The sequence below is a fragment of the Anneissia japonica genome, unplaced genomic scaffold, assembly GCF_011630105.1.
Source record: "Anneissia japonica isolate Jap-2015-1 unplaced genomic scaffold, ASM1163010v1 scaffold284795_len787576_cov167, whole genome shotgun sequence".
Classification (NCBI taxonomy): Eukaryota; Metazoa; Echinodermata; class Crinoidea; order Comatulida; family Comatulidae; genus Anneissia; species Anneissia japonica.
The window spans coordinates 229,145-255,119 of record NW_022685813.1 but is presented as its reverse complement, the minus strand read 5'-3'; the positions used below and the strand labels follow the sequence as shown (position 1 = coordinate 255,119).

At 34.6% G+C, this 25,975-nt stretch overlaps 1 protein-coding gene across 3 annotated transcripts; it reads right to left on the bottom strand.

The window, feature by feature from the left end:
- Positions 1-1,266: 1,266 nt before the first annotated feature.
- Positions 1,267-25,484, bottom strand: LOC117112616 (proline rich transmembrane protein 1B-like). Of its 3 annotated transcripts, none has more exons than XM_033255724.1 (5): positions 25,283-25,484; positions 15,786-15,832; positions 12,071-12,127; positions 4,168-4,491; positions 1,267-3,192 (listed from the first exon to the last, which is right to left on the bottom strand). In XM_033255724.1, the coding sequence occupies exons 1-5, from the start codon at positions 25,296-25,298 to the stop codon at positions 3,010-3,012; spliced, it is 627 nt and encodes a 208-aa protein (XP_033111615.1). In that variant the 5' UTR covers positions 25,299-25,484; the 3' UTR covers positions 1,267-3,009. The 3 variants fall into 3 exon arrangements, with proteins under 3 accessions (XP_033111615.1, XP_033111621.1, XP_033111629.1); XM_033255730.1 differs by having other exon boundaries at positions 4,168-4,488; XM_033255738.1 differs by lacking the exon at positions 12,071-12,127.
- Between the last annotated feature and the right edge of the window lie 491 nt (positions 25,485-25,975).

The following is a 25,975-nucleotide window of genomic DNA, read 5'->3' as shown; positions in this document are numbered from 1 at the left end:
TGGTAACGCTCGTCTAAGCCGAGACAACTATATTCGCATATAGTTGGTCAGGTTCACACGAGAGCCCTAGTATATGGATCGGGAAGTAACCGTTAGCGCTAACCGTTAGCACCTGTGCGTGATGCCTGATCGGTTAGCGCTAACCGTCACCAGGATCGAGATACACTAATGGTTAGCGAGCGTTATCGGTTAGCAAGTTGAGCGCGTTTTTATCATCAACCAATCACATGCACGTATTTCCAATTTCCTATTAGCCGGTGACTCAATCATCATCCTCTTGGTGTCTGGATCGGGGATTGTCTTGTATGAACGCAAGGCAGCTACAGTTAGAAGAATCCAGATCCTGCTAAACTATTAGCTGCCGTGTGCAAACATAGCCATTGTCTCAATCTCAAGTACCATGTCTATACTTTTATGTCCGATAATGTACTTTGGCTGGAATGAAAGGTCGTCTGAAACTCAATGGTCTGAACCATGCTAATTTGTAGTTGTGGCAAGCAGGGGTTCCAACTTTGAGGAAGGGAGATCCGGGGTGGCGGGTTGAAGGGTGGGGGGGGCAGGGAGAGATATTTAAAGATGGAGGGTTGGCACCTCAGCTCCACCACGGTTGGAGGGAGTAAGAAAAGTTATGACTTAGGCACCTCTAGATACCTCTCACACTCTTATTGGCACTGACTTCCGTGAGAAAATATGAATTTGAATTTGATGAATGGGTTAATTTGCGGGAGCTTGCTTACTATATTTTCAACTGACTGTGTTGTCTAGGTAAATACCGATGAAACACCACATTAGGGGAACCAAATGATTTTGTCCAATGATATGGAAAAAAATATGTGTAGTTGGGTGTGATTGAAAACTAATTGAATCGTGATCTTTAAATTGGTTAATGTGAAGGAGGTATGAGGTTCTATTTCCTTGAACAAATCAGCTCTTCAATAAAATAACGACAGAAATCAGCAGACTAAACACCCGTGCGTGAACGCCCAATCGATTAGCGCTAACCGTTACCAGGATCCAGATGGCTTGCTTGCGCAAATGCGGGAGGCTGTCCCAATTTCTGGAAGACTCCCGCGAGTTCCGGGAGACTTGGGACCCCAGGGTAAGAAGGATGACCTAGTCCCTGAGACATCTGTTCCATTTTTAGCTGCGCTATCACCTGGCTTCCATTCACACAGTCCTAATCTCCAGTTGATAGGCTTTTTGAGAGTGATGTTATTATGACCTATATAATACTCAAAAAGAACAAAATCCATAAATGACTGCATATAACATTTTTGAATGTCCTTTATTAATTAATGTGTACTCACTAGGTAAGCTATCAGTGGATAATATATATTCTGAGTTACATAAAACAAGATTTATTACTGTAATCTAAAAAGTTGGTCCATATTATCAAATTTTCTTTGACAAAAAACTGTTATATACCTATATATAGTAATGACGTGCCTATATATAGTCATGATGTGCCTATATAGGGTGATAGTGTGATGTCATCATGACCATATTTAGGTATGTCACATGTTTTTGTCAAATAATGATAATCTGGACAGGAGCTTCACATGTATACTGTATATAAAAAAACTTCTCCAAAAACTATTTAATATATGACCTGGGTAATATATTGCACTGAGTAAGAAAAATGGGCATATTGTTTTCTTATTGGCTTTTTTAAAAGCTCACAATATCCCTAAAAAACCCTTACAGTATAATTCAACTGCATTACTTATTTTGAAGCATCATGATAATATTTATTAATTCTTTCAAAGAATTTTTAGATTTAAAGTTCAGCAAATCAAAGGTACTATCAAAATTTGTAAAAAGAAATCCCAAATCCAATCACCATAGGATTTTTCCCAATAAACAGTTGTTGCATAAAAATCGGAAAACTGTAAAACTTCTATCATCCTTCCATTAGCAATTGCTAATTATGATATACTGTACATGGAAAACAGTCTACCGCTCGCACATAAGAAGATCCACGTATAAGACAACCCCTTAGTTTGGATTTTTGTTATGATTTCTGTATCTATCATTTTTTGATAGACTTTTAGAAGTGTTTATATTGCAAATTGTATTGCAATCTATAAACATAGAGGTAATACAGGAATCTACACTATCAAAGCTTATTTGACAAATTTGTGTCCATGGGTATGATGATGTCATATTTCTACCAAATATGGGCATATCTTAACATTTGTCACATAAAATCTGATAAGAGCTTATCGATATATCAATACTAAAACAATACATGTTGTCCTAATAAAATTATCCCTATTCTATATTGTCTTAGTCTTACACAGACTCACATAACAACTTTAAAATGATAACATCTAAAACAGTGCAAAAAATACATGCTCGGTAATTATAAACTAGTAAATAGATATTTTTTTAAAAGTCACTATATTATAAACTGAGCAAACAGTAGGGCGAGACTTTTTTCATTCCTTGTTTCGCATACTTATTTATTTAAAGATTATCGGAGGAGGGCAGAATAAAAATAAAAATAAAATTTTGTTTTCTTATTTAGCAAATAGTTTTGCCTAAATCATCCAGATAGAGGAGAAAATAAAAATAAAATTTTATTGGTGAATGTAAAATAGGATGGTTAAAAGCTTCAAATTTATATAATTAGGAAGAAATATACATATCTTATCTTTGTTTGCTAAACAAGGCATAAAAATATTCTCGCCTAAGTATAAATGAATATGTAAAAAAAAAAAAATGGTAAAACTGCCAACATGATCTAAAAACTTTTTTAAGATTGGACCCCGATCTATTTTGGTTGGTAATGAATACAACATTTTTCCCATCCTTATTTACTCTCACAGAAGTGTAAAGAATCATTCTGCTACGCCCCTTGTAAGTTGCTAATTTAGGTGTTATTTTAATTGCTTTAAAAACTGTCACCATACATTTGTTATAAACTTTAGGCAATATTTCTGCTAAAATCAAACGTTATTTGAGCTTTAACTGGAACTGGAAGGTATGCAAAAAAAAAAAATAATCTGCCTAATAAGAAGAGTTATAATCATCATAATCATAGGATGACGATGCAAAATATGTCACTTGGAAAATGATGTAAATAGTTATCCAGATAATACCACACACTAGCCCGGAAATTGACCAGCCCCTTGCCGAATTGGCCGACGATTCTGAACCAGCTACATCACCTCGGTCGAACTTCCTGGAACTCTATGAAAACAATTTTAAAACATGGTCAGTTTATTGGCACATTGTGGCGTTGTAGAAGTGTGTGGATCAGCGTGTAAGGCGTTAGACTTTCAATCGGAAGTTTGGGGTTTGAGATCGATGCTCGTCACGCTGCTTGGTCATTGGGCAAGGCACTTTATCTGCATTTGCCTTTCACCCATGAGTATAAATGGTTCCTGGTGGAAGGTGAATGATTGGGAATGAAATTAGTAGCGTTGATTACGCGCATGACTGGGAATACTGTACTTCTCAGAGATCGGAGGAGGTTGAACATTGTGCATGATTGATTCTATATCTAATGACCAAGGAAAGAAGTACCTTGAGCACATATGTTGATATTTGTGCTATATATATATATATCCAATAAAAAAATAAATAAATAAATAAATGATGGTGGTGATAAAGATGATGGAAATAGTCTTAATGAAAAGAATTAAAAAAAAAAAAAAAAAAAAAACCATAGTAAAAATATTTATTTCATTAAGCTTCAGATTGATATTTCAGTTCCATGTGAGTTAAGGGCCGTACAGACTGTTAATTTTATTTGACAAAAACATGCGACATGGCTAAATATGGAGCTTTTTGTCAAAGAAAATTTGCTAGTGTGAACAAAACTTATGTGATAAAAAAAAATGGCAGTCTGTATAATTGCCGCTAAATAAGAATTAATAAAAAACATATTAATGAAAATCTGTTTAATCAATAATAATAACAACAACAGGTGTTTGTATCGATGTACAGTTGCAGGCTGTAACCAGATTCATGGGAAGGGGGAATTTCGTAAAGGCCAAGTTTAACTCATATGTGTTTCTTAAATAAGAAACAAATTTATGATAAAATACTGTACTATTACAGTAGTATACTGGTATAAAAGAAGGGGTCGGCCAAAACCTCATCCTCCTACCCTCCGGTTACGGGCCTCAGTTGCAAGTTGTGTCAAGAAACATTCAAACTCACATCTATGCTGTAAACGATGCCAATGATTCCGAATGGCATACAGCAGCAGAGAGCTACGCATATAGCAAGTACAAGATAGTTATTTGGCCTGTTCCTGATAATGTTCAATTGAGTAACTGGCTGAAGATTCTGGTGGGCAACAACATATGTTAGCTGTCCACCGTATGGCTGTCCACCGTATCCAGGTGCTCCTGGCTGTCCAGCGTATCCAGGTGCTCCTGGCTGTCCAACGTATCCGGGTGCTCCCGCTGGTGGTGCACCATATCCAGGCGGTCCTTGCTGCACATAGCCTGCTTGTGGTGCTGGGGGGTAACCAGGATTCTGCTGTAAAGTTAAAAAATTGAACCATTGCTTTGATCACATATATTATAATTTATCAGCTAAATTATTTGAAGTTCACCATTAGTTTCTCTGTGAAATTTGATTTTTTTTTACTCATGTGGCAAATAGCATTTCGTATATAATTGCCATGAAAAAAAGTGCTATACAAGCAACAAGTAACAAGTGTTAGTCCGGCTGTCACTACCTTGTATTATTTAATAGTGAATATTTTAATAGGCCTATTACAGTATTTTTGCTGCATGTCTGAGGGCGGTGTTCAGTATCTCACAGTCGAGTTCCTAGATAGAGATTTGCGACAGGAGCTGCTCGTGGAGTGTCATTGTATGCATGCATGAATGAAAGCAATGCCTATGCTACGGTGTGACGAATGCATAAATATCAGGCAATTGAAAAAAATAAAAATATTAATTACAAAATTTCAGGTAATTTGATAGTAAATATCTGTTAATTAACACGTTTGAAATTTATAACAAAATTAAAAAACAAATCGATTCTCCATGTAGGCTATTAATAATGATTATATCACATTGACCAAAATCGCGTAGTGCCTTAGCTATGCGTACAATATCGCGTTTGTTCAGCTCTAAAAATAATAGGCGACTGGGCTTAGGCCTCTTCGTAAACGGGTGTTAGTGGCAAGCCTCTAGCTAATGTCTGAAATATTGTGTTGGAATGAGACACTAGTCATCAGCATTTAACAACATACTGTACTTTCTGTAATTTATCATTTTGGCAGACTGGAGCATATTATCTACCGGGAATAGTGCTCTGCACTAACTAACCTAGTTCCCATCATATTACAGGGTCCTGGTCCAAAGGTATCTCCAAAATAACTAGAAGTGTAATAAGAGAATAGTACTACACAACTAGCTGGGCCTAGTCTAGTACTAAACGTACTGTATTAGTAGTTCTACGTCTATGCTGTACTGAGGCCTATTTTAATACACTATTTAGATAGGATCTTCTTTCTAAAAAAATTAAACTTTATAATCAAACAGAATAATTATCAATCAACAAATTTGGATATAAAAATATTACCTTAATACAAAAAAAAGAAACTTTTATAAAAAAAATAATTAAATTTTATAAAACACAATAATGTATTTATTATATTTCAGTACTATTATAGTAGTACAGCACTTAAGTGAATAGAGTAGTAGTAGTATAGCACCTAAAGTGGAGTGTATACTCTAGTATATAAGTGAATAGAAAATACTGTTATTCCCAAAACGTCACAGCGTGACAAAATAAAAGTATTTTTTTTCTCTGTTAATTAGAATTTGTAATTATATGAACATGATTTTTTAGTAGGTATGGATGTTCTTCAGAACTTAGTAGAACACTTTTAAATTTTATCCACAAGTATTTAAATTAACTTGAAAACAATCACTTTTTATGTCAGTGTGACATCAAGAAACATTGACCATGAAATGAAAATTTATGAAAATTTAATTTACTAAATTCTATAAATTGCCCTGGTTTACATAAAATATCACATTTTGTTTGTATTAATTAAATATTGTATTTTTCAGGAATGTAAAAAATGTCAATCCTCTTTTTGCCACTTTCAACTATACTAATTTGCAAAATATATTCTTTAGGATTCATATGATACCAAACTTGACTTAATAAAGTCAATTTTAAAATTCTCATTTTTTTTTTATTTGAGTTTGCTGAAAAATTCCTAATACTACTTCCCGAATGCATGTAATTGAGTAATATACAAATATTGAGTGCTCATGAGGGGAATGGTAAAATCTATTGCCCGGGGTGATGTGGAGACCGTAGTCTATTTATTATACCTTATACATAGATTCTACGAGGCCTAAAAAAGTACTTACTTCTTAGCCTAGCCTAGGCAATTAAAGAATGTGCCTAGCTTTCTTTTTCCATTTTATTGCTATTGTTAACGTTTAAGTGATACAATAGAAGACATAATCGGGAGTGTAACTATTTTTTTTTGAAGAGTATAATAACGGTTGCTCTGACTAAATACCAGTAATACCTTTTAATTTTTCAGTGTATTTTATTATTATTCTATAATGCTATGGAACCAATATTGCATTATGCAATGAAAATACTTATAAGGAAAGAGATACTCTATACTTTTTTTTTAAAATTTCTACTATTGATAAACTAGAAGACATTATTGGGAGCATGACTATTCTTTTTTTTTTTTAAATAGTATAATAGTGGTTGCATTGACCGAATAACAGTTTAACTTTTTATTTTTCATTATATTTTATCATTATTCAGACCTTGTATTGTAAGCAATATTAGGTCATTCTCTGCCCGCCAAACACAGAGATCCGTGTTTGGTAACGCTCCATTTTTCATGTGAAGAAAGTTGTCTAAATTTGGTTATTAATGTAAGGCATTGCCATTCTTTGCCTAAATTCATTGCAAAATATTGATTATGGGTTATTTTTATTCAGTCTAATGAATACCCTCTGCAAAACAAATACTGAGACAGGCTTAATTGCAAGTATTGCGATTTAATATGTTAATTTTGGTGACAAGAGAAAAAAAAACTTTTTTGTGTCCGCCCCTCATATACAATTTTCAGCATTAAAGGGCAAACAAACAATTTATTTTTTTAGGCCTTGTCTGAGAATGCATTACGGTAGCCTTGTTATTAATTGACAAGTGCACTTAATAACAATATGTGACTGGTTCGACCAAAACCAGACGTTTGTAGGAAAAATTAAAAATTGAGTTTTATTGTTTATAGATTCTGCATGTATTCTACTTTAATGCAGTGCATTTTTTATGGAAGTTGGTTGAGTATAGCAAAGTTATGAATATTTATTTCATTGGATATCAGCCATGTAAGTTTTGAGAAAACAGCTTCCAAAGATCAAAAAATCAATAGTTTATATTACGATTTTATTTTTAAAATAATTTTAATATACTTTTTAGTTATGGTACAGTAAGTGATTGATGTTTTGCAGCAATGTTGTTCAATATATATTCTTGCATGCATGGTACATATTGTATAACTATTTATAAACACTTGCCTTTGGCAAAATACAAATATTTGATTAAACCCATGCTAAAATAAAGTTAAAAAGCTTTTGATGAATCCCAGAGAAGAGAACAGAACGAAGAGACAAAACTTGGCAGCACATGAAGCCGATGCCATACAAATACTGCAAATTTCATTTTAGAAAAAAGAAAAAGTGAAATGTATTTTTATAAGCACTGTTCTTCCAACTTTTCATTAATCTTGTAAAATTACGAAGGTTCTTTACCGAACATGGTGAATAGAACGACAATTAGGTCTCCTTCTAATTAAAGGCCCCTCTAACTAAAGACCACCTCCAATTAAAAACCATTTTTCTGGTCCCAAAATAACAAATGTCTTTTAACTTTATTATTCTTAAAGCCCCATCCCCAGCAAAATTTCAGTTAAGAAAATTGATTTATTATATATAAAGATTTATAAATATTATACAAAATTGCTTGTTTAACTGAATTTAGACATACCTAAACATGAATAATGTAACATAAGACTGAAATTTGATTTGTTTGTGTTCCACATATTTTTTTTTATCCTTTTGAGTAAAAGTAAAATTTATGCCAATATATTACCACGGTTTATGATAATTAGAGTAATGCATATGTGTGTGTGCTGAACCGTGGAGATCCCTAGGTCCCCGGTTCAATTCCCATTGCTGTCTCTCCTAGTGTTTCAGCTGGAGGGCTGAAATACAAGTTACAATAGCGCACCGTCTTTCGGATGAGACGTTTAAGCCGTTGGTCTCATGTGCATTTATGGCCAATGTGCACGTTAAAGAACGCAGTACACTCTTCAGAAAAGAGTAGGGGATTGTCTCCCGGTGTACTGCCCAATCACCACCATAAGGATCCCACTGGAAATAAGTCTTCTTCTAGACTTTCGTGGGCTATCCTTGGTATTTACACCGAATAAATCCAATCCAATCCAATGTATTTTTATAAGGGAGCCTCACAAAATAAAGCAACGCGTATACGTGATGCGATTAAAGGCAGATTAATCCCATAGTTGGCCACGCGTTGGGATTATTTTCCTGGGCTACTCCACTTCGAAGTGGGGAATTGATAACAAGCATAGTGTAAAAACCAAATTAACACAAACAAAAACGTCTCGTATAAAAATAAACCCTATTGGAAGTAAAGCAAGCTCACGTTATATTTCTGAGAATTACATTAATAATTTATCGAGATTATCGTCACCGTTACGATCAAAACCAACAGACAGCAGAAATATAAAACTAGGAGAGGCCTAGGACATAGATATTATACCTCCAGGCTTTGGCTTACTCAGAAAAATTACGGAGTAAAATTAAAAATCGAAAACAGGCAATTTTTATGAATTTTTGTTAGGCCTAATTATATCTTTTTTACAGTTAGTCTTTAAAATTATAATTTCTTATATCATTTTATTATTAATTAAGATCATTAAATAAAACTGTCTAGGACGACAGACAAATATCGGTCTACAGTATAGGCCTACATTCGATCATGTACGTAAATAGGGTACACTTCCTTTATCTGATATAAATGTGAACAGTTGTCCTAGGCCTATATGTTATCTATTTTAATATTGATTAAACTTTGGTGGAACAGTATATCCATTGTATGTGACGAGAAATGTTTCAAAAAAAGCAAAAACAATTTTCTCCAGCTAGCAGTTACATGCACTGCTCTCACCCCTTTCTACCGATGAAACACATGTTTTGATGCGGCACAAACCTAGACTCTATTCTATTTCAACGTTGATTAATCTCGAAGTTTAGTGTAAAAGAATATATATTTATTATATATATCAGGCTCTTTAAAAAAGGTATTGTATTGTATACTTTAATATAATGTTTTCTCCGTGTTTTCTCTAGATTGCTGTTCAATGTATTGCTTTCACCCCTTTTCAAACAGCGAAGCACATGTTTTGTTGCGTCGTTGATTAACCATGGACTCTACCATTCCATATGGGTTATTAATTTTATAACAATTTTTCAAAATAATTAAATTTAAAATGTATAAACATTAAATCGTTTTTAAACGCTTGAATGTACCAAATGACTATGTTATTTTACTACAGGGATTTTAATTTCCTTCATAAAACGCACTGGTAATGTATAAAAGTAGTTTTCAATTTTTGATACGCCACGGCGTATCAAGTGGACTTGGAACGTCTTCCTTGCAGTGTACTGCATCGCCAGATGGAAGTTCAGGGCCTGTGATTTTGACATACTCTATGTTCTATCAAAGTAAAAGTTAGACGCTTGACTCTGGTCCTGTACTCAATGGGATATGGGATATTTAATGAATTACGATCTCTTAACATGTTATTATCATTATTTCATTCTTTAAATTGCTTTTTCTATCCATTGATTTATTGTCTATAATTTGTTCCGATATAATAGTTTGGAATAACCTTGCATTTAAAATATATTATGGTAGGCCTATATCAAAAATAAGTGTACAATAGGCCTACTATTTGTAGTCCTATTCATAATAAAGTACATTGACCGTCAATAAATACCCAACATATATGATGAATATCAGAATTTAGTGCAGTAGGCTAAGCTAGGGTGGCATTATTTTTTCCCCATTTATTTTCATTCATTCTCTGTAGGTCATTTTGAAAACAGACATTGGGCCTGGGTGTAGAGGAATGGCGTTTTCGGATACGGTAGCCATTTTTTGGCCTAAATTATTGTTGTTCAGCTTGCAAAATGAAAAAAAAAAAACCCCAAAAAAACCACAATTAAAAGTATTGTGTTTAGATCAGATTATCACACAAGCATATACAAGCGACTGTTGTACACACACACAGTAGATCTTGATCACTAATAATCTGTTTACGAATTAACTTTAATTTATGTTCTACTGAATGAGCTGTTCTTGTTTGATTTTTAATTTCTATTTGTCACTTCCTTGTTGTCTTTATTGTAATTAATTTATTTGTATCGTACCAAATCCATTTTCAAATATATATAACAAATATAAAATATAATTGAAAATAAGACTTAAAGAAAATAATAAATACAAGATTTAATTGCACACAGAAATTCATAGACTGATATTTTCTTAGTTTATTCTATGCTTTTCATGGTAACGTCGAGTCATTATCACTGGGCGCCATACAAAGGGTACGGCAATGCATAACTCGGCCCGCAGCAAGATCAATGAATTTCCATAGCAGCAGAACCGTGGGACTGTTCCTATAAATAGTTCTAGAAAAAGCAGGTACTGGCATTAAATTGCGTTTATCCTGTCACTACGAATTTATTCCTCCATGCTCATGGCAACAACATGAGTTTGGCCTGGTTATAACACTGGGCGGAATACAAAGAGTTTGAGCTATGCATAACTCGGCCGGCAGCAAGATCAATGACACGTACACTTTGATTCAGTCTGTATTTCCATAACAGCAGAGCGTGGGAATGTTCCTATGAATAGTTCTGACAAAAGCAATATACTGGCATTAAATTGCGTTTATCCTGTCAATATTCATGGCAAAAACATGAGTTTGGCCTGATTATAATACAGTATAAAAGAGTATAGGAAATTTCAGTGGGTTTCGAGTCTTGGTATTCGACATATCGGTTTTAAATTTTACAGAATAGCTCAATAACAAATGACAGGATATAGTATTAAAATTAATTCATAATAATGAATGAAACTTATGACAAAACATACAAAAGAGACTTGTCGATAAATTAAAATACATCAAAATAACAAGATAAACCGACGCAAACAAGTAGAACAAAAACATCGGAAAACGAACCCTAATTCGCGAAATGGAATCGTCCAACATTTTTGATCAGTATCTTGAACCACTCGTTGGCAACGCGAAGAGATTATCCCCAACCACGCGTTGTAGACGGGTATACGCGTTGCTTTATTTTGCGAGGCTCCCTAAGCAACCTGTCCTTTGGTACACCAACTTTTTATTAATCATGAAAAATTACAACGGCTCTTTACAAAACATAATGAATAAAACTAGTTGCTATAGTAAACAGGACAAGAATAAGGGCCACTTAACAACACTTATTCAATTTTTATCAAATCTAGTATTAAATGCTTTCCTAAATACAGAGTGTAATATAGACATATTAAGATTTGATATTGAAACTAAAAGGATAGTTTGATAAATTTTTCTTTAACAGTGAGATTCTCAGATCTATGTTTATCAATAAATAATGTTTGCAGTTCACAGTAGAAGTATTTTTCTAGATTCAGTGTTGCTAAGTTGTATGCAGGTGTATTTAAGGCTACAACTAGGGGCATATGCCTACTCAGTAGGTGTGTTGTACATGTGATGTATTATGTATATAGCGCCACCTATGTAAAATATGTTGACGATACTCTATTGAATAAATCACTTGATAGATGCACGGCAAACGATATACACCATCTTTATTTGAGTCTTCGATCAGGACATTACATGGTGTCAGAAGAACCCAGAAGCATATAGACAACAAGTTGTTGTAGAGGTACGTCATCTAAACACTGAAAATGGCAGAATTAACTGGAGTGCCCATCCCAAAAATTGATTGGAAATCCCAAAACCTACCGGAAGCATTGCACGAGTTTCGGAGAGCGTCCAACCTGATTTTTGACGGTCCTCTCTCTGAAAAAGAAGAAAGTATAAAAGTACAATATTGTAATGTAGTATTAAGGTTTAATGGTATTAACTTGCATAACCATTGGAATCGATACCCTTCACCTGATAAATGCCTTAAATTGGTTTGACAGTTTTAATGGTCAACTTGAGTATACAGATAATTTAATAATATAACTGGACTTGTATAACTTTACCCTAGTCAGTTGGACTTGGCCTTTCTCACACTATGAATCTATGATTGTCAGTTTTGAGCCTAAGTTCTGAAGTTTGTGATACATCTTAATTAGCAGTTTTTTGGTAAACAAGTTACTAAATCATAGAGAAAGAATTTCTCTATGATCCAATCAGAAACTCTAAAATTATGGGGTGGCTTACTTGAGACATACCCCCATTACCTAAAGTATAATAGACAAACACCCCCATATCACTGAGTCAGTAACCAGTGATCAGTAGTCAGTAGTTAGTAGTCAGTAGTTAGATTCAACACAGAAGAAAAATATAATAGGCAAACACCCCCACCAACAACTAACCGATATTTAACAATATTTGCTACTGTGGGTAGGAGACTTGGGACCAGACATCAGAGATGGCTGGAATTTATCAGAGGACGATGCAAAACTTTTAAAAGTACATTGGGAACACTATGAAGCATACGCCAAGCCAAAATCAAATTTTTGTGTCGCACGTTTTCAGTTGCGAGCATTGAAACAAGGGGAAACGGAAACAGTTGATGCTTTTATAACACGAGCGAAGATTATATTGGAACAATGTAAGTACACAAAGATGAACAGTTATTAGACACACTAATAGCAGGCTTATACAATGATAACATTCGTCACAAGCTAATTGCTAAGGACGAAAAGATGACGCGATTAACATAGTTAGGACGTATGAAGGAACAAAACGCCAAATGACCAATATTGGTGAGGCAACAACATCCCCCATGGTTAACGCCATTAGATCAAAACGATATACGTCTAGGGATAAGCCCAAACCGAACAACCCCAACAAGTCACTACAACACAAAAGCATTGGGCATTGCTTAAGATGCGGCAGAAACCACTGGAAGGAACCATGTCCAGCGGTGAACGAATCCTGTCATTATTGTAACCAACAGGGACATTGGTCCAAAATGTGTTTTAAAAAGCAAAGAGAGACAAAACAACCACGAACCCAGAAATGGACGTCTCAGCCAAATCAAAGGCGACCAAAAAAAGCTGTAAGGCAAGTAAATTCGGAATCCATAACACGGAAAGAAGAAACGAGCGATTACGACCTTCAACTTTTCAAAATAAATGGTGTTAGCATAGACACAGTACGCAAAGAATGACAACAAGACTGTTCTGTGGGACCAGACAAATTCCCAGTGACTTTCAAACTAGACACAGGTGCAGAAGTTAACATACTCCCATATACAATGCTAGAACTAATGCAGAAAGGTTAAGGGACAATGAAACTAACGGATAAAAGTAAAGTAAGATTGAAAAAGATCTTTCTTCGACATGTACTGTTCGAAGGAAAATAAACAATTCACTGATTATGAACTAGACCTGATATTCCAGAAAACAGAGAGGAAAGCCAACTCGTTGCCCAGGGTAGTAGTCATGGTGAGGAGAAAGTCAACAATAAGAAATATGAAACAACAAAGGTTAAACAGAGTGTAACCACTAGTAGTGGTAGAATTTCGAAACCAGCAACCAAATTAGATATGTAAACGCACAGACTGTAAATAAGATGTTAGTGAATAGATACTCTAGTAAGTAGTCATTAGAAAGGAATAAAAAAAATTTTAAAAACGCCAACACCGCAATAACTTTTATGGGAATACATTAGCTACAAATACGTACATAAATAATTATGCAAACTGTAAAAGGGGCATGTGATGTATTATGTATATAGCGCCACCTATGTAAAATATGTTGACGATACTGTATTGAATAAATCACTTGATAGATGCATGGCAAACGATATACACCGTCTTTATATGAGTCTTCAATCAGAACATTACAGTACAAAACAAACAATGATCTTTATTATTAGGAAAATGAGTTGGAAAATTGGATGCTTATGCCTCATTGAATAGACATTCTTTCACATTACCAAACATTAATTATTTTATATTCAGCTTTGATAAAATCATTTCAGTCTATGAAGATGGAAATAATACTTAATAACTAATAATAACTTACTTAAGTAATTATAGTCAGGTTTTGAGTACACCATAGGAAATAGAAGCCGAAGGAGTAATTATTCAGGGCTGAAGGCGATTTTTTAAGGAAATAATGACACACGTCCCCTTTTTTCAAAGTAGGGGGGTACATCATATCAGTTTCCCCCCCCCCCACCACTTTTCACAATCTTCTATAGTTAAACCTTAACATTTCAAAGCGAGTAGAAAGAACAACAACCCTTACATATGACTGTTATAAATTTTGTCTATTCACTAATGCTCTGTTCCAAGTGCAGTGCGCATTGCCTGGACCAATACTGAGTAAAAACGCAATTGTTTGTACATTTCGTAACCATCGCAGTAACCACTCCATCGATTTTATAGGTGCAACAGTTATCAGAGGCTAAACTTATTATGAAAACAATGTACCTGTTGTTGAATTTGGAAGTGGATAAGACTATAATTAGGCTAACATATTTACAAACTCAAAATTTCTACTATAAACGATTTATTCTCGGCCTTTTGTATATTATAAAGACCCGTATAAAGTACAGTGTTTAATATTATCTGCATACATAAGATTCCTGTTTTTCCTAATTTCAAAAAATTATGGTTAGTCAATTGAATGTTATATAGCCGTACGAAATATGTAAGTATGGTTCTGATTTAGAGGATAAATTGAAAAAAAAAAATTATGGTGAGTATTTCAGTGGCAGATTCAAAGGGGCCCAGCCTGCCCACCCTCCCTAATTTTTTCAAAATTTTAAAGTGGAGAGGAAAGAAAATTACTAATTAAGTTCAGAGTACGATTTCTGGCCAACTAGAGGTGCCATAATCATAAATTTTCTTATCTCAGCCCTAATCATGGTGGGGTAGAGGTGGTCTACGCTCCATCTGTAAAACTCCCTCCCTGGGCCGGCCCCCCCCCGGGGCGGCCCCCCCCCCCCCTCTATTTCTAATTTCTGATCCACCACTGTATAGTATTTTGAAAATGTAGTGTGCATGCAAATAAATTTTAATTGCATTCTTTAAAATTAAATACGACTTATAAAAGGCTATAGATGACACCTGGACACCCACCGGGGCCCTTAACGCTCCCCAGGCCCCCAACCAAGGTGTGGTCAAGACTTTCTTATTTTGCAATTCGTCCCCCACCCCCCACTTTCCACAACAGATCAACGCCATTTAAATCACCTTGTTTCTCATAACCATATGCCTTTCTAGGCATTTGTTTTAGAGCGAGATTTGTAAGGTTCCCTGTGGGCGTTCATAGCTTGTCCTAGCAACAAAATATTACATAGTGTTGTACTGAAGTAAAATCGCCCTAGCTTTGAGCTTTTTTGAACATGAGACGTAAAAAAATCGGAGGCACTACTATATAGATTAGTGATCAGCAGGGATAGGAAAATTCAATGCAAATAAAAGTGACGGCATCACCACTGAATTATAATGTACTTTAATGTACTGTACGTGTAATGTCAAATAAATACATACCTGTTGCTGATAATTTAGTGACGGACAGTCTGCTGCAGGTGGTCCATCTGTCAAAAGAAATGACATTGATAGTATCAAAATATTAATATTTTAATTAGGCCAAGTAACAAAAATTATTGATTGATATTTATGAGACATATTTTCAATATTTTTTTTTAGAGTTCATGTAGGTTTGACCGTGGAATTATACTGTTAGCCAGACAAACAAATGGTCAATTTGTGATTTGCTGTTTGGCATTGCTTGCATTTTCCTATACACGGCCTATTTCATTTCAACATTCAATCAGTTTTGTCATATATTTATACTCTTCAATCTGATGTAAATAGTACACACGCTCCATAATGATATCGGATAGCATGCGGGAACAATCCCGTAAGCTAGATACAACACTCTAATGAAGTCTGTTACTGTTAAACATTGCCAATTACACTTTGCATACTGCAATATATATATATATGAAAAAACGTAGGCGTGGTCAGTCATCACTAAAGTGGTCCAGGGGAAACAGCTCTTCCCCTCCGAAAATATTACAATTTAGGGGTTTTAAAGGCTTAGTTAATCGATTTTAGAATCTATAATTATAATTTGTTTTGTCTCCCTGACGAATTGTGGTTTTTCTCCTATTAAGGGGGGAGGGGGTTGAGGATGTAGCTCCACACTCCCTCCCCACTCCACCCTTTCCTTTCAAGCAGCGCCACCACTTTTGCAGTAAGCATGTCCAATTAAAAAAAAACGAACATCAAGGAGTAAATTTAAATCCATGCTGTATGCATGCAGAATTTGTGCAAAAAAAAAAAGTTTAGGTGATTAAAAATTCCATCATTTTGCTATTCTGCTGCTCTAGCTTGTCTCGCTATAATGTAGTGCATGGGTAATGCGTTATGCTTAACTCTAAAAACCTATAATGGTTAGTTATCTATCCAAAGAGTCGCATACTTTAACCAGGTCTTTGCCTATTAATTACTTAATTTAGATGTTCAAAATTTTGTTTTAGGTACAAATTTCAATGGTCACAAAATGTGGAAGAACACAATATTAATATAACAATACATTAAAAGGGTAGTTAACCGATGAAAATGGCAATATTACTTAGGGCTTTGATTGTCTTTAAAAAAAAAAACTTTTGCTCAATACAGTTGATGTAATACATGTAATTTAAGCAATTGGAAATTATGATTAAAATATTTTTGGTAGTTAAAAAAGCTTCTCCAAAAACATGTAAAAAAACATTGAAGAAAAACATATTGCAATCCATGCAGCCTTTCTGGAAATTATTGTTTAGAGACGCAATGTACAAATGAAGCAACAAGTTTCAGGTTCTAAATTTCTATTATTATTTAAATATGCTTTATTAATGTACAAAGATATTAACAAGTCCAGGTTTAGAATAATTGATTTGTAACCCAGTATAATAATTTTATGTTCAAGCTGGTGGTGATGTTTACACTTTAAAAATCGTTATTATTAAGCTCAACTTAACATGGCTTAACGAATTCTACTCTTCCCTATGATTAAATCAATACGTCAATAGCATGTCTTTATAACAATTATGTTGAACTGTTGAATCTGAAATAATTAATTTCGGTGTGTGACTGGGAGCCAGTACAATTTATATGACAGCGTGGTCTCATCAATGGCAGAGCATTAAAAGTGCAAGAGTATTAAAAATTCATCAACCTATTATCATTTTGTATGCATCTCTTGTATATTATATAAAATTAAATAACGTTTATAAATATAATAAATGAAATGCAGAAAAGGCTGTTTCTCTTTGCAAGATGGCGCTGTGAGCAGCTCTCTGAGATGGATACATGCACCTTACAAGATGCCATTATTATTATTATTATTATTTCAAGTCTGTAATGCATTGTTTTATCAGGATGAATTCTGTTTAATGGTGATTTGTTTTTACAGTGAACTGTGGTGTCTTTTCCTAAATTCTGTATCTGAATAATTAACAAGGGTTATAATATAACCTTCATAAATAAAAAAATTGTAGAATTTAAATACATCCAGATATTTATCTATCTCTCAATGTGACTCTAAAATGCTCTCATCATCAAAATTTCAAGGTATTGGTCGTCAGATACCAAAATACGATCATTCATTAGCCTTTATAAAATTATTCTTGTTACACTTAAAATTATTGCTTATTATTATTATATCATCAATTTGTGCATATAATTGTACCAATCCAATATCACTATACAGGTCTCCCTCCAATTAAGACCACTTAATTGGGAACCAGGATTTTAGTGGTCTTTATTAGTGGTCTTTATTAGTGGTCTTTATCAGCTTTGGTTTCTAATTATAATCACTCAAATTAAAGACTGTCATTTTAAGTGTTCTTTACATATCACTATTTAGAAGGAAATTAAGAAATGATTAGTAAATGTATGATTGTTTTATTCCAAGTGTTTTAGAATGGATTTACAGTTACTGTATGCTGTTATTGATTATAAATAAACCATTTCTTGGTAGTCACCACCCAAATCTCCATCATATTAATTTATTTAAACTTTTTATTTTTATAATGACAATAATAACAATACAATAATAACATTTATTTTAACTTTCAATGCTTTCGTGATTTTAAATGTTTCGGTCGCGCCTCGTTTCGGTCGCGGTTTGTTTTCAACAAATATATGGAGCGCCAATGGAGTTGCGAAAACGCCAAATTTAATATAACTAGGCCTAATTATCATTGTGAGTTCGTCAATCGGTTTATCATACTTTTTTTTATTTATGTTTTGTTGTCTTTCTACTAAGTAACAACATAGGCTACTTAAATTGAATACTATTATTATTACTAAACTAAATTTCAATTAATATTATGGTATTTATAGGTTTGTTGCATTCCTAGTACCATTTCACTCTTTTATCGGATGGGGTTTTTTTGTTTTGTTATCGATTCTACGCTTCCTACTACATAACAAATATTTATAAAAATTAAACTTTTTATCAGGAAAAACCAGCCAACTCATTAATTAAATTACTGTAACATTAGTTTATTAACAATTATTTTTATATTAGTATTAAAGTTTATTATTGTTACTATATTACTGTATCATATCACTTGGTGCTATTTTTCTTTTTTTACAGAAACAACGCAGATGTTACGAAGTTGACCGAGTTTGAGATACGTTTTTTTATTGTTTGTTGCGATATATTGATATAATTTTTTATTAATGCTTAAATCAAATAAAAATCTATGGAATAAGTTTGGTCAATAGATTAGTTTCGTATACGTTTTTTTTTTTCTTGTCTGTTACGTTTCCATTTACCATAAATGTTCTGATCATGTTATAATAATATTGTAAAGGAAATATGCATATTTATGAAATGCGCAGGGACATCAAAGAAAACTAAAGATTTCAAGTGAAGAATGATAATGTGTGTATTATTCGTTTATTTCTTTAATTGTGTTTCCCTCAATTTTTTGGTATGTTTCATCCAAACTCTGGAAGATGCAAGAAAAATAAATAAATTTATTGTATAGAAACATCGGATTAAATAATGTAATGATTATTGTTTTAACTAAATTATGAAATAGATTTCAGATGGTAACAACATTCAATTCATCCAATTAAAATCAAAGATACAGTTTATTGACCATAACTGTTAAATTATAAGCACATACTAAACTCCATTGTTTCAATCATATGATCATGTTTTAATCATGAATATATCACCGTAAATGAAAGAAAGAAAATATGTTAGTAGAAAGATAGCAAAACGGAAATAAAAAAAAAATACTTAGGCCTATGATAAACCGATTGACGAACTAATTATAATATTACAGTATATAGGGCCTAGGCATATTAAATTTTGCGTTTTCGCAACTGCTTCGGCGCTCCATATATTTGTTCGAAATAAACCACGACCGAAATGAGGCACGACCGAAACGAAGCGCGACCGAAATGATCGGCTACCAGGCCTAACTAGCCCTGTCTCTGATCCGATCCAATGTTTACGTCATGCTTTGTAGTGCGTTCATTAGAGATAAAGCCAGGTTGACCAATCAGCGCGTTGGTATTTTCATCACTTTGGAAGTAGACATCCACAGCGCGAAAAAGAAACAAGGAGGAATGCTCTGATGGTGACCAGAGACAAGACAAGACAACAAACATGGCTGCGCCCATCAGTTTAAAACTATGGCGTGTTCGCTTACCTGTGTGCAGGGAGTTGTTAAAACAAACGAACCGCCAATTACGAAGGCCATTTACGAGCGATAACGAGGCCTTTGATGTACTATCATACAGACCGGCTTCAACAGCTCAGCACCGCAGTCGAAGGCGAGGACATGAATAACAAACCAAGTGTCCGATGTTACTCCAATAGAAAAAATCTATGCGCAGTTTAAAGTTCATAGTTCAACTATTGTTCTTCGGATGCTCTGTTGATCGGCATTTCGCGGCCTATATTTCACCGAAAAAAGCAAAAAAATCCGATAATTTTTCGTTTTCATACGAAAATATAGCTATCATTTATAATGTCTATAATATTAGATGATTTTTAAGCAAGATTGAAACACTTTTCCTAACGGTTCCTATCGATGAAACCTGGTTTTATTGGTGCGTAAACATGTGTTCGTACTCCTGGTACTCAACGATAAACTGTGCCCATGCGTGTTTGTAGAGAAAACCTCATTATAAATTCGATGATTTGGCAGGTGGGGACGTCATTGAACATGGTTTTTGTTGGCGATAGTTCCTGTTTAGTGGCATAGGCCTATGTTTTACATGTATAGTTTTCAGGGTTCGATCAGGGAGTTAGATTAATCCTGATTTAATGATAAGGAGTGAGTGGGTGTGTGTGTGTTATGCTTTTTTATATTTCCTGGTGTTCCTCTTTTAATTAAATGTTTATAAAATTAGTTTTAATGCTTTACTTTATTATTTTCAGATGAATATTAGTGCAGTGTATTAAGCAATCCAACTAAATAATATGACAAAAGTATGGCGTTATTGACGGAATGAATAACTGATAAACAGAAAAATACATAAGAAATGATATGATATAATGATTATCAGTATCTTTATTAAAAAATAAACATGAAATATGATAGTTTCACGTAATTACTTATTTCTTAGATATTATTTTAACGATGGATTCTATTTTACATTTTACCACTTCCAAACAATAATTGTCCAAAGGGGTGACATATGCGCAAGATGTTTATCTCAAAACACCTCAACCCCTTCCACCACCACACCCCACCCCTCATGCACTGTTATGTGCGGATAAATCTAATAATTTAACCCGATTTGTATATGCAATGTGTTAATTAACAGGGGCGGCGCCAGCGTATGAAATCTGGAGTGGGGAAGGGGAAGTGAGTGGAACGGTACAATGTGGGCGGAGGGGGAGGTCCCCGATGAGAACTAAGTGGGCATGGTCAGGCGTCCGTTAAAATTTTTCGAAAGTGTTTCAAGGGGTAAAAAAATATACCGATTTAGGGGTTTCATTCTTTCATTTAATGTAAAATTCTTTTTCGTCAAAACCACTTCTAAACATTTTGGAAAATGAAGAAGATACAAGATAATGCGCATTCAAAATAATAAATCACTATTCTTTATTGATGGTATAATTCTCTGAATTGGAATTTGTGTCATAATTCTTGTAGTATCGTATACAGTTCTACTTCTTTTTGGTGTTCGTCGTGCCGCAACGAGTACCGAAAAGTTCTTGTAAGACAAGTACAGTAATGACAAACTAACAGTATCCGACAGGAGCATAATTGAAAGGCAGCCATTTTTCGTTAAGAAGTTTATGAATTTGTAGAATAGGACTAGTCAACTCTTTAAAGTTAAAAAATACAGATTTCAGAATGGGTAAAACATGACAGCTCCCTGGCGACATTTGCATTGTCGCCAGAGACGTTGGCTGCATATCGTCTCCATAATATTTTAGGACTAGGGCCTAGCCTAGGCCAGTATTCCTAGATAACTACTTTACATCGACACTTAAAGAAAAAACACACTAATGTTAGCATTATTTCCGTTAACTTTTAATAGAAAAATGAGCTTCTTTGCTTCATTCCTTTACTGTAAATTCTAAGCAAACTCGGATGACCTTCAATGAGCGGTCTACTGTGTGACGATCTATTATGGCAGGAGTGCGTCATTTTATTGGTAGGGGTACAACTTGAAGTAATTATGTTAACAAGAATTTAATGTGCGAATCAATTAGCTTAACGATCGCCCTAGGGGGCCGGTCTGTAACATGGTACAAAGGAGCCTGACTTCGTTGGATCTCCAGTCACTATTCTGCTGTGTGAAATATTTGACGAAATAAAATGTTAAAGATAGACTAAATATGGATGGAAAAATAATAAAATATATATTGGCAAAGTTTATCTGCTTGCTATAGATGAATTACATAATTTCTTGTATCCAATCCTACCATGAAATTTGATACCAAAAGGATGCTAACCAATTATTTTATTTCACGTGGCCTTAGAGGTACATTTTAACATACATTTTACCTGAATTGATAAATTTACATGACTGAATGCAAGTTTATTAACGATGCGATGCATTACATATTTCACGTAAATATATCGTTTTACTGATTTGTTTTTATTAAGGTGACATAAATATATCCACTGGCACTTCCCAGGCCCGTAGCCAGCATGCTTCAAGGGGAGGGGGGGTTCTGAGCGTGGGGTCCAGGGGCCCGCCAAAGGGCCCCGGTGGGGTCAAGGGTAAAGCCCCCGAAGCCAGAGCATTTATACGATTTTAAAAGCATGTACATGTCATTTAAATGCATGTTCTTGTATATTTAAATACTTCTTACACAATTTTAAAAATAAGATAAGAAGACTACTTTTTCCAATACAGGATTTAGAACGTAAATGTTTATTGCGAAACAAACTCTTTTTTTTTAAATTAAAAAGCAATGCTTAACATTTTAATGCTACTATGTAATGTTATCTCTAAAAATAACTGGGATAAAATTAGCAATACCCACTAGGTGACTACGGCACAGACCTTGCACATTATGAGATCGCTAAATACCAATACCGTACTCGCGCGAATAAGCGCATGGGCGCTTAAAATATTTTTTGCACTTTCTCATGGGCGCTTATTCAAACGGGGCGCTTATTCGAACGGGGCGCTTGTGAAAACAGAGTGGAAATTCAGGGGGCGCTTATGGAAATAAATGAAAATTGAGGGGTTCTTACGGGAAATTATTAAATTCAAGAGGCACTTTTTGAATGAAAAGAGATTATTTAAGGACATTACGAATGGTGGTTAGGCGGAAAAAATAATCGTCCAGAGAACATGGCTCATGACAAGAATGCGTGAATGTCATAATAGTGACTAGTCAAATAGCAGATGCAATTAGTGATGGTGGGTAGGGGTTAGCTTGTTGGCCATCGGCCGATTGAGATTAGCAGGATCATTGTATTTTTTCTTGAAAACTTCGATGAGAATGTGCTAAAGGTCGGAAAAAGAAAAAGAGGAGTAAGACTAGGCATAGACATATAATAAACTCATTTTGATATTGACCTATGAAGAATATGTTTCCACTCTGCAGCTCAAATCATGCCAACAACCGCAGTTCCATGATTGATTGGATTATTGACTTGCTAAAAAGAATATCTTATGAAATTATTTTTATTAGGGGGCGCTTATTCAAATTAGAAGTGTGCGCTTATCCAAACGGGGCGCTTAAGGAAATTTTCACATTAGGAGGGGCGCTTATTCAAACGGGGCGCTTATTCGCGCGAGTACGGTATTAAAATATGGAGGTATGTAAAAGATCTTTGCTTAAAAGAGAGATATTGCAAATAATATCTTATTTATTGCAGAAATGAAGAAACAATAGGAACTGACAGCCCTACATTTTACTTTTTTACCAAAATAACTTATAAATGTTAAGTTCGAATGAATAAAGGACAAGAATGCAAGCAAGGGATGTCTATTGTTTCTTTGAATTTGCACAATACGAAGGAGGGCGGAGATGTTCATTTCAGCTTTTTAAATAAACAAATAGCTTATTTAATCAATGGAAGCTTCTATCCTACTGTGGTACTAGCCTATGCCTAGCCTTAGCCTAGATCCCAGTAGAGCAGTACTTTAGGCTATTACAAAACAGTCTGAGAGACTTTTTTTTATCTTTCGTGGGAAACACCCACCTTTATTCAAACAATTTTACATAATTTCTTTATCATCATTATCATCATTTACATATAAAATACATTCCTCAATAAACCTATGCCTAATAAAATACAACAAAATAACCTTGATATTTAGTAACAATATTAAAAATAAAATACAAATTTCAACTTTTCACAAAAAAAAGGAAGAAAGAACATTGAAAATCCCAGTCCGAGACTCATCAAGAGGGCATGTTTACTGATTAATCAATAATACAACTGAACTGAATGTAAACCTAGTCCTAGCCTAGGCCCTATCTATAGGCTAGGCCTAGCCTATAAAAAGAGACGAATAATGTCAGTTAATTCTGACGAAACGTAAAACATTACCAATTGTATTATTTCCTTGCTAGCCTAGCTAGGCCCTGGCCTATGCTAGCTCGATTACAAAATAAATAATAAAATCGTTCGCAAATAATAGGCTACGACGACCCTGGTTACCCTACCTAGCAACGCTAGACCTAGGCCTAGCCCGAAAAAGTACACCGGTCCCGCCGCCAGGCAGTATCATGAGCATGTGGTGAAAACAAGGGTGAATTTTCTTTGTTGCTGGCCTTGAAGCAAAAAAATCGGTTATCTTTTCTCGGCGCTTCATCCTCCTCCTAGGCTATTTTTGGCGTGTCGCATGTCCTCGATCCCAGAGAAATGAAAAATGTCGAGCGCCCAAACTTTTGTGATGACGTCGTGCCAAAGTAAATAAACTCCGGAGCACGCAATTGGTCAAATAGCATAGGCAACAAACCTCTCATTAATATTCATTTTGAAGTCTTGCTGGTTACGTCATTCAGCTGGCTGCAGCTTTGTTTTGACATGGTTTTGATTTCTACACGATCGAACTACGATCGATAGCGACAAATAAACAGTGCCAAAAATGCTCCCATTTTGTAATAAATTGCACTATTTTGGAAACGGGGATCGTTTTCTGGCTAAGGGGACTCGCTGGCAAAAGGGGTTCGCTGAAAAAGGGGATCGCCCGAACCCCTAAAAACCCCCTGGCTACGGGCCTGCTTCCAATAATAATAATAATAAAATTAGCAATGACCATCATTGCTTTAAACTTGCGGGTCAGTATCCATTGACCACGCATGCAAACGTATGAATGATTTATACATGGACACATCATTGCAAGCCATAAATAGGCCCTCTTCATGTTTGAAGGTTGACCCACTTCAGATAAAGGAAGCACAGGCCGCGGTCCATAATTTCGCATCTCATTAAAAAAAAATAAAAAAAACAAAGGGGCTATGCTAGGGCGCGGCCTATGCCTACTGTACCTGCCCTGTGATTGCTCTTTTTATTTATAATACAGTAATAATATTAACAGTTACTTACTAGGATCTTTCTCCATTTTGTAGTTTCACTGTAGTTATTGCAAGAGATGGTGTCTCACTAGATATTGGTTTACTCGTTTGTTCAGATTTGTAGAGTCACAAACCGATATTGATCCCCGTTTGTAATCCGTATATCACGCTGAGTGAGATAGTCAAATGTCATTCCTTTCCCATAGCGTAAATAGGGCCGTCGGGAAGTGTTCCGTTGTTCTAAAATTCTAGGTGTCCCCATGTCTATCATTTTAACTAATTTACATAACGACCGCCCATAATATACGGCGTCCCCTTCGTCGCGATGTTCATGGCCAGGGTTGCCATTTGGCCTTTTTGACGGCCAGATTCCTCAAATCTGGCCGTATAAAAAAATTGCCTGGCCGTAACGTTTGAAAAGTCACGGCCAAACTATATTTGGCCGAATTTGGCCGGATTTTTGAAAGTTTACATTTTTTTTTCAATATAGGCCTAATATAACGTAGATTTGTTTTGGATATGTTGTTTTTGTTAGCTTAAATTCTATATTCGATTCAATCGTGTACCTTTGGTTGTACTTGCACTAAACACTTAATCTATGTTCCCCCTTTAGCCGATTTGACGTAAGAGAGTTTATTTTAAAAATAACAGTTACATTTAATAATGTAAATTGTTTAGATGAAATATACATTTTGTTTGAAGTTTATCCTCGTTTAAGCTTTAT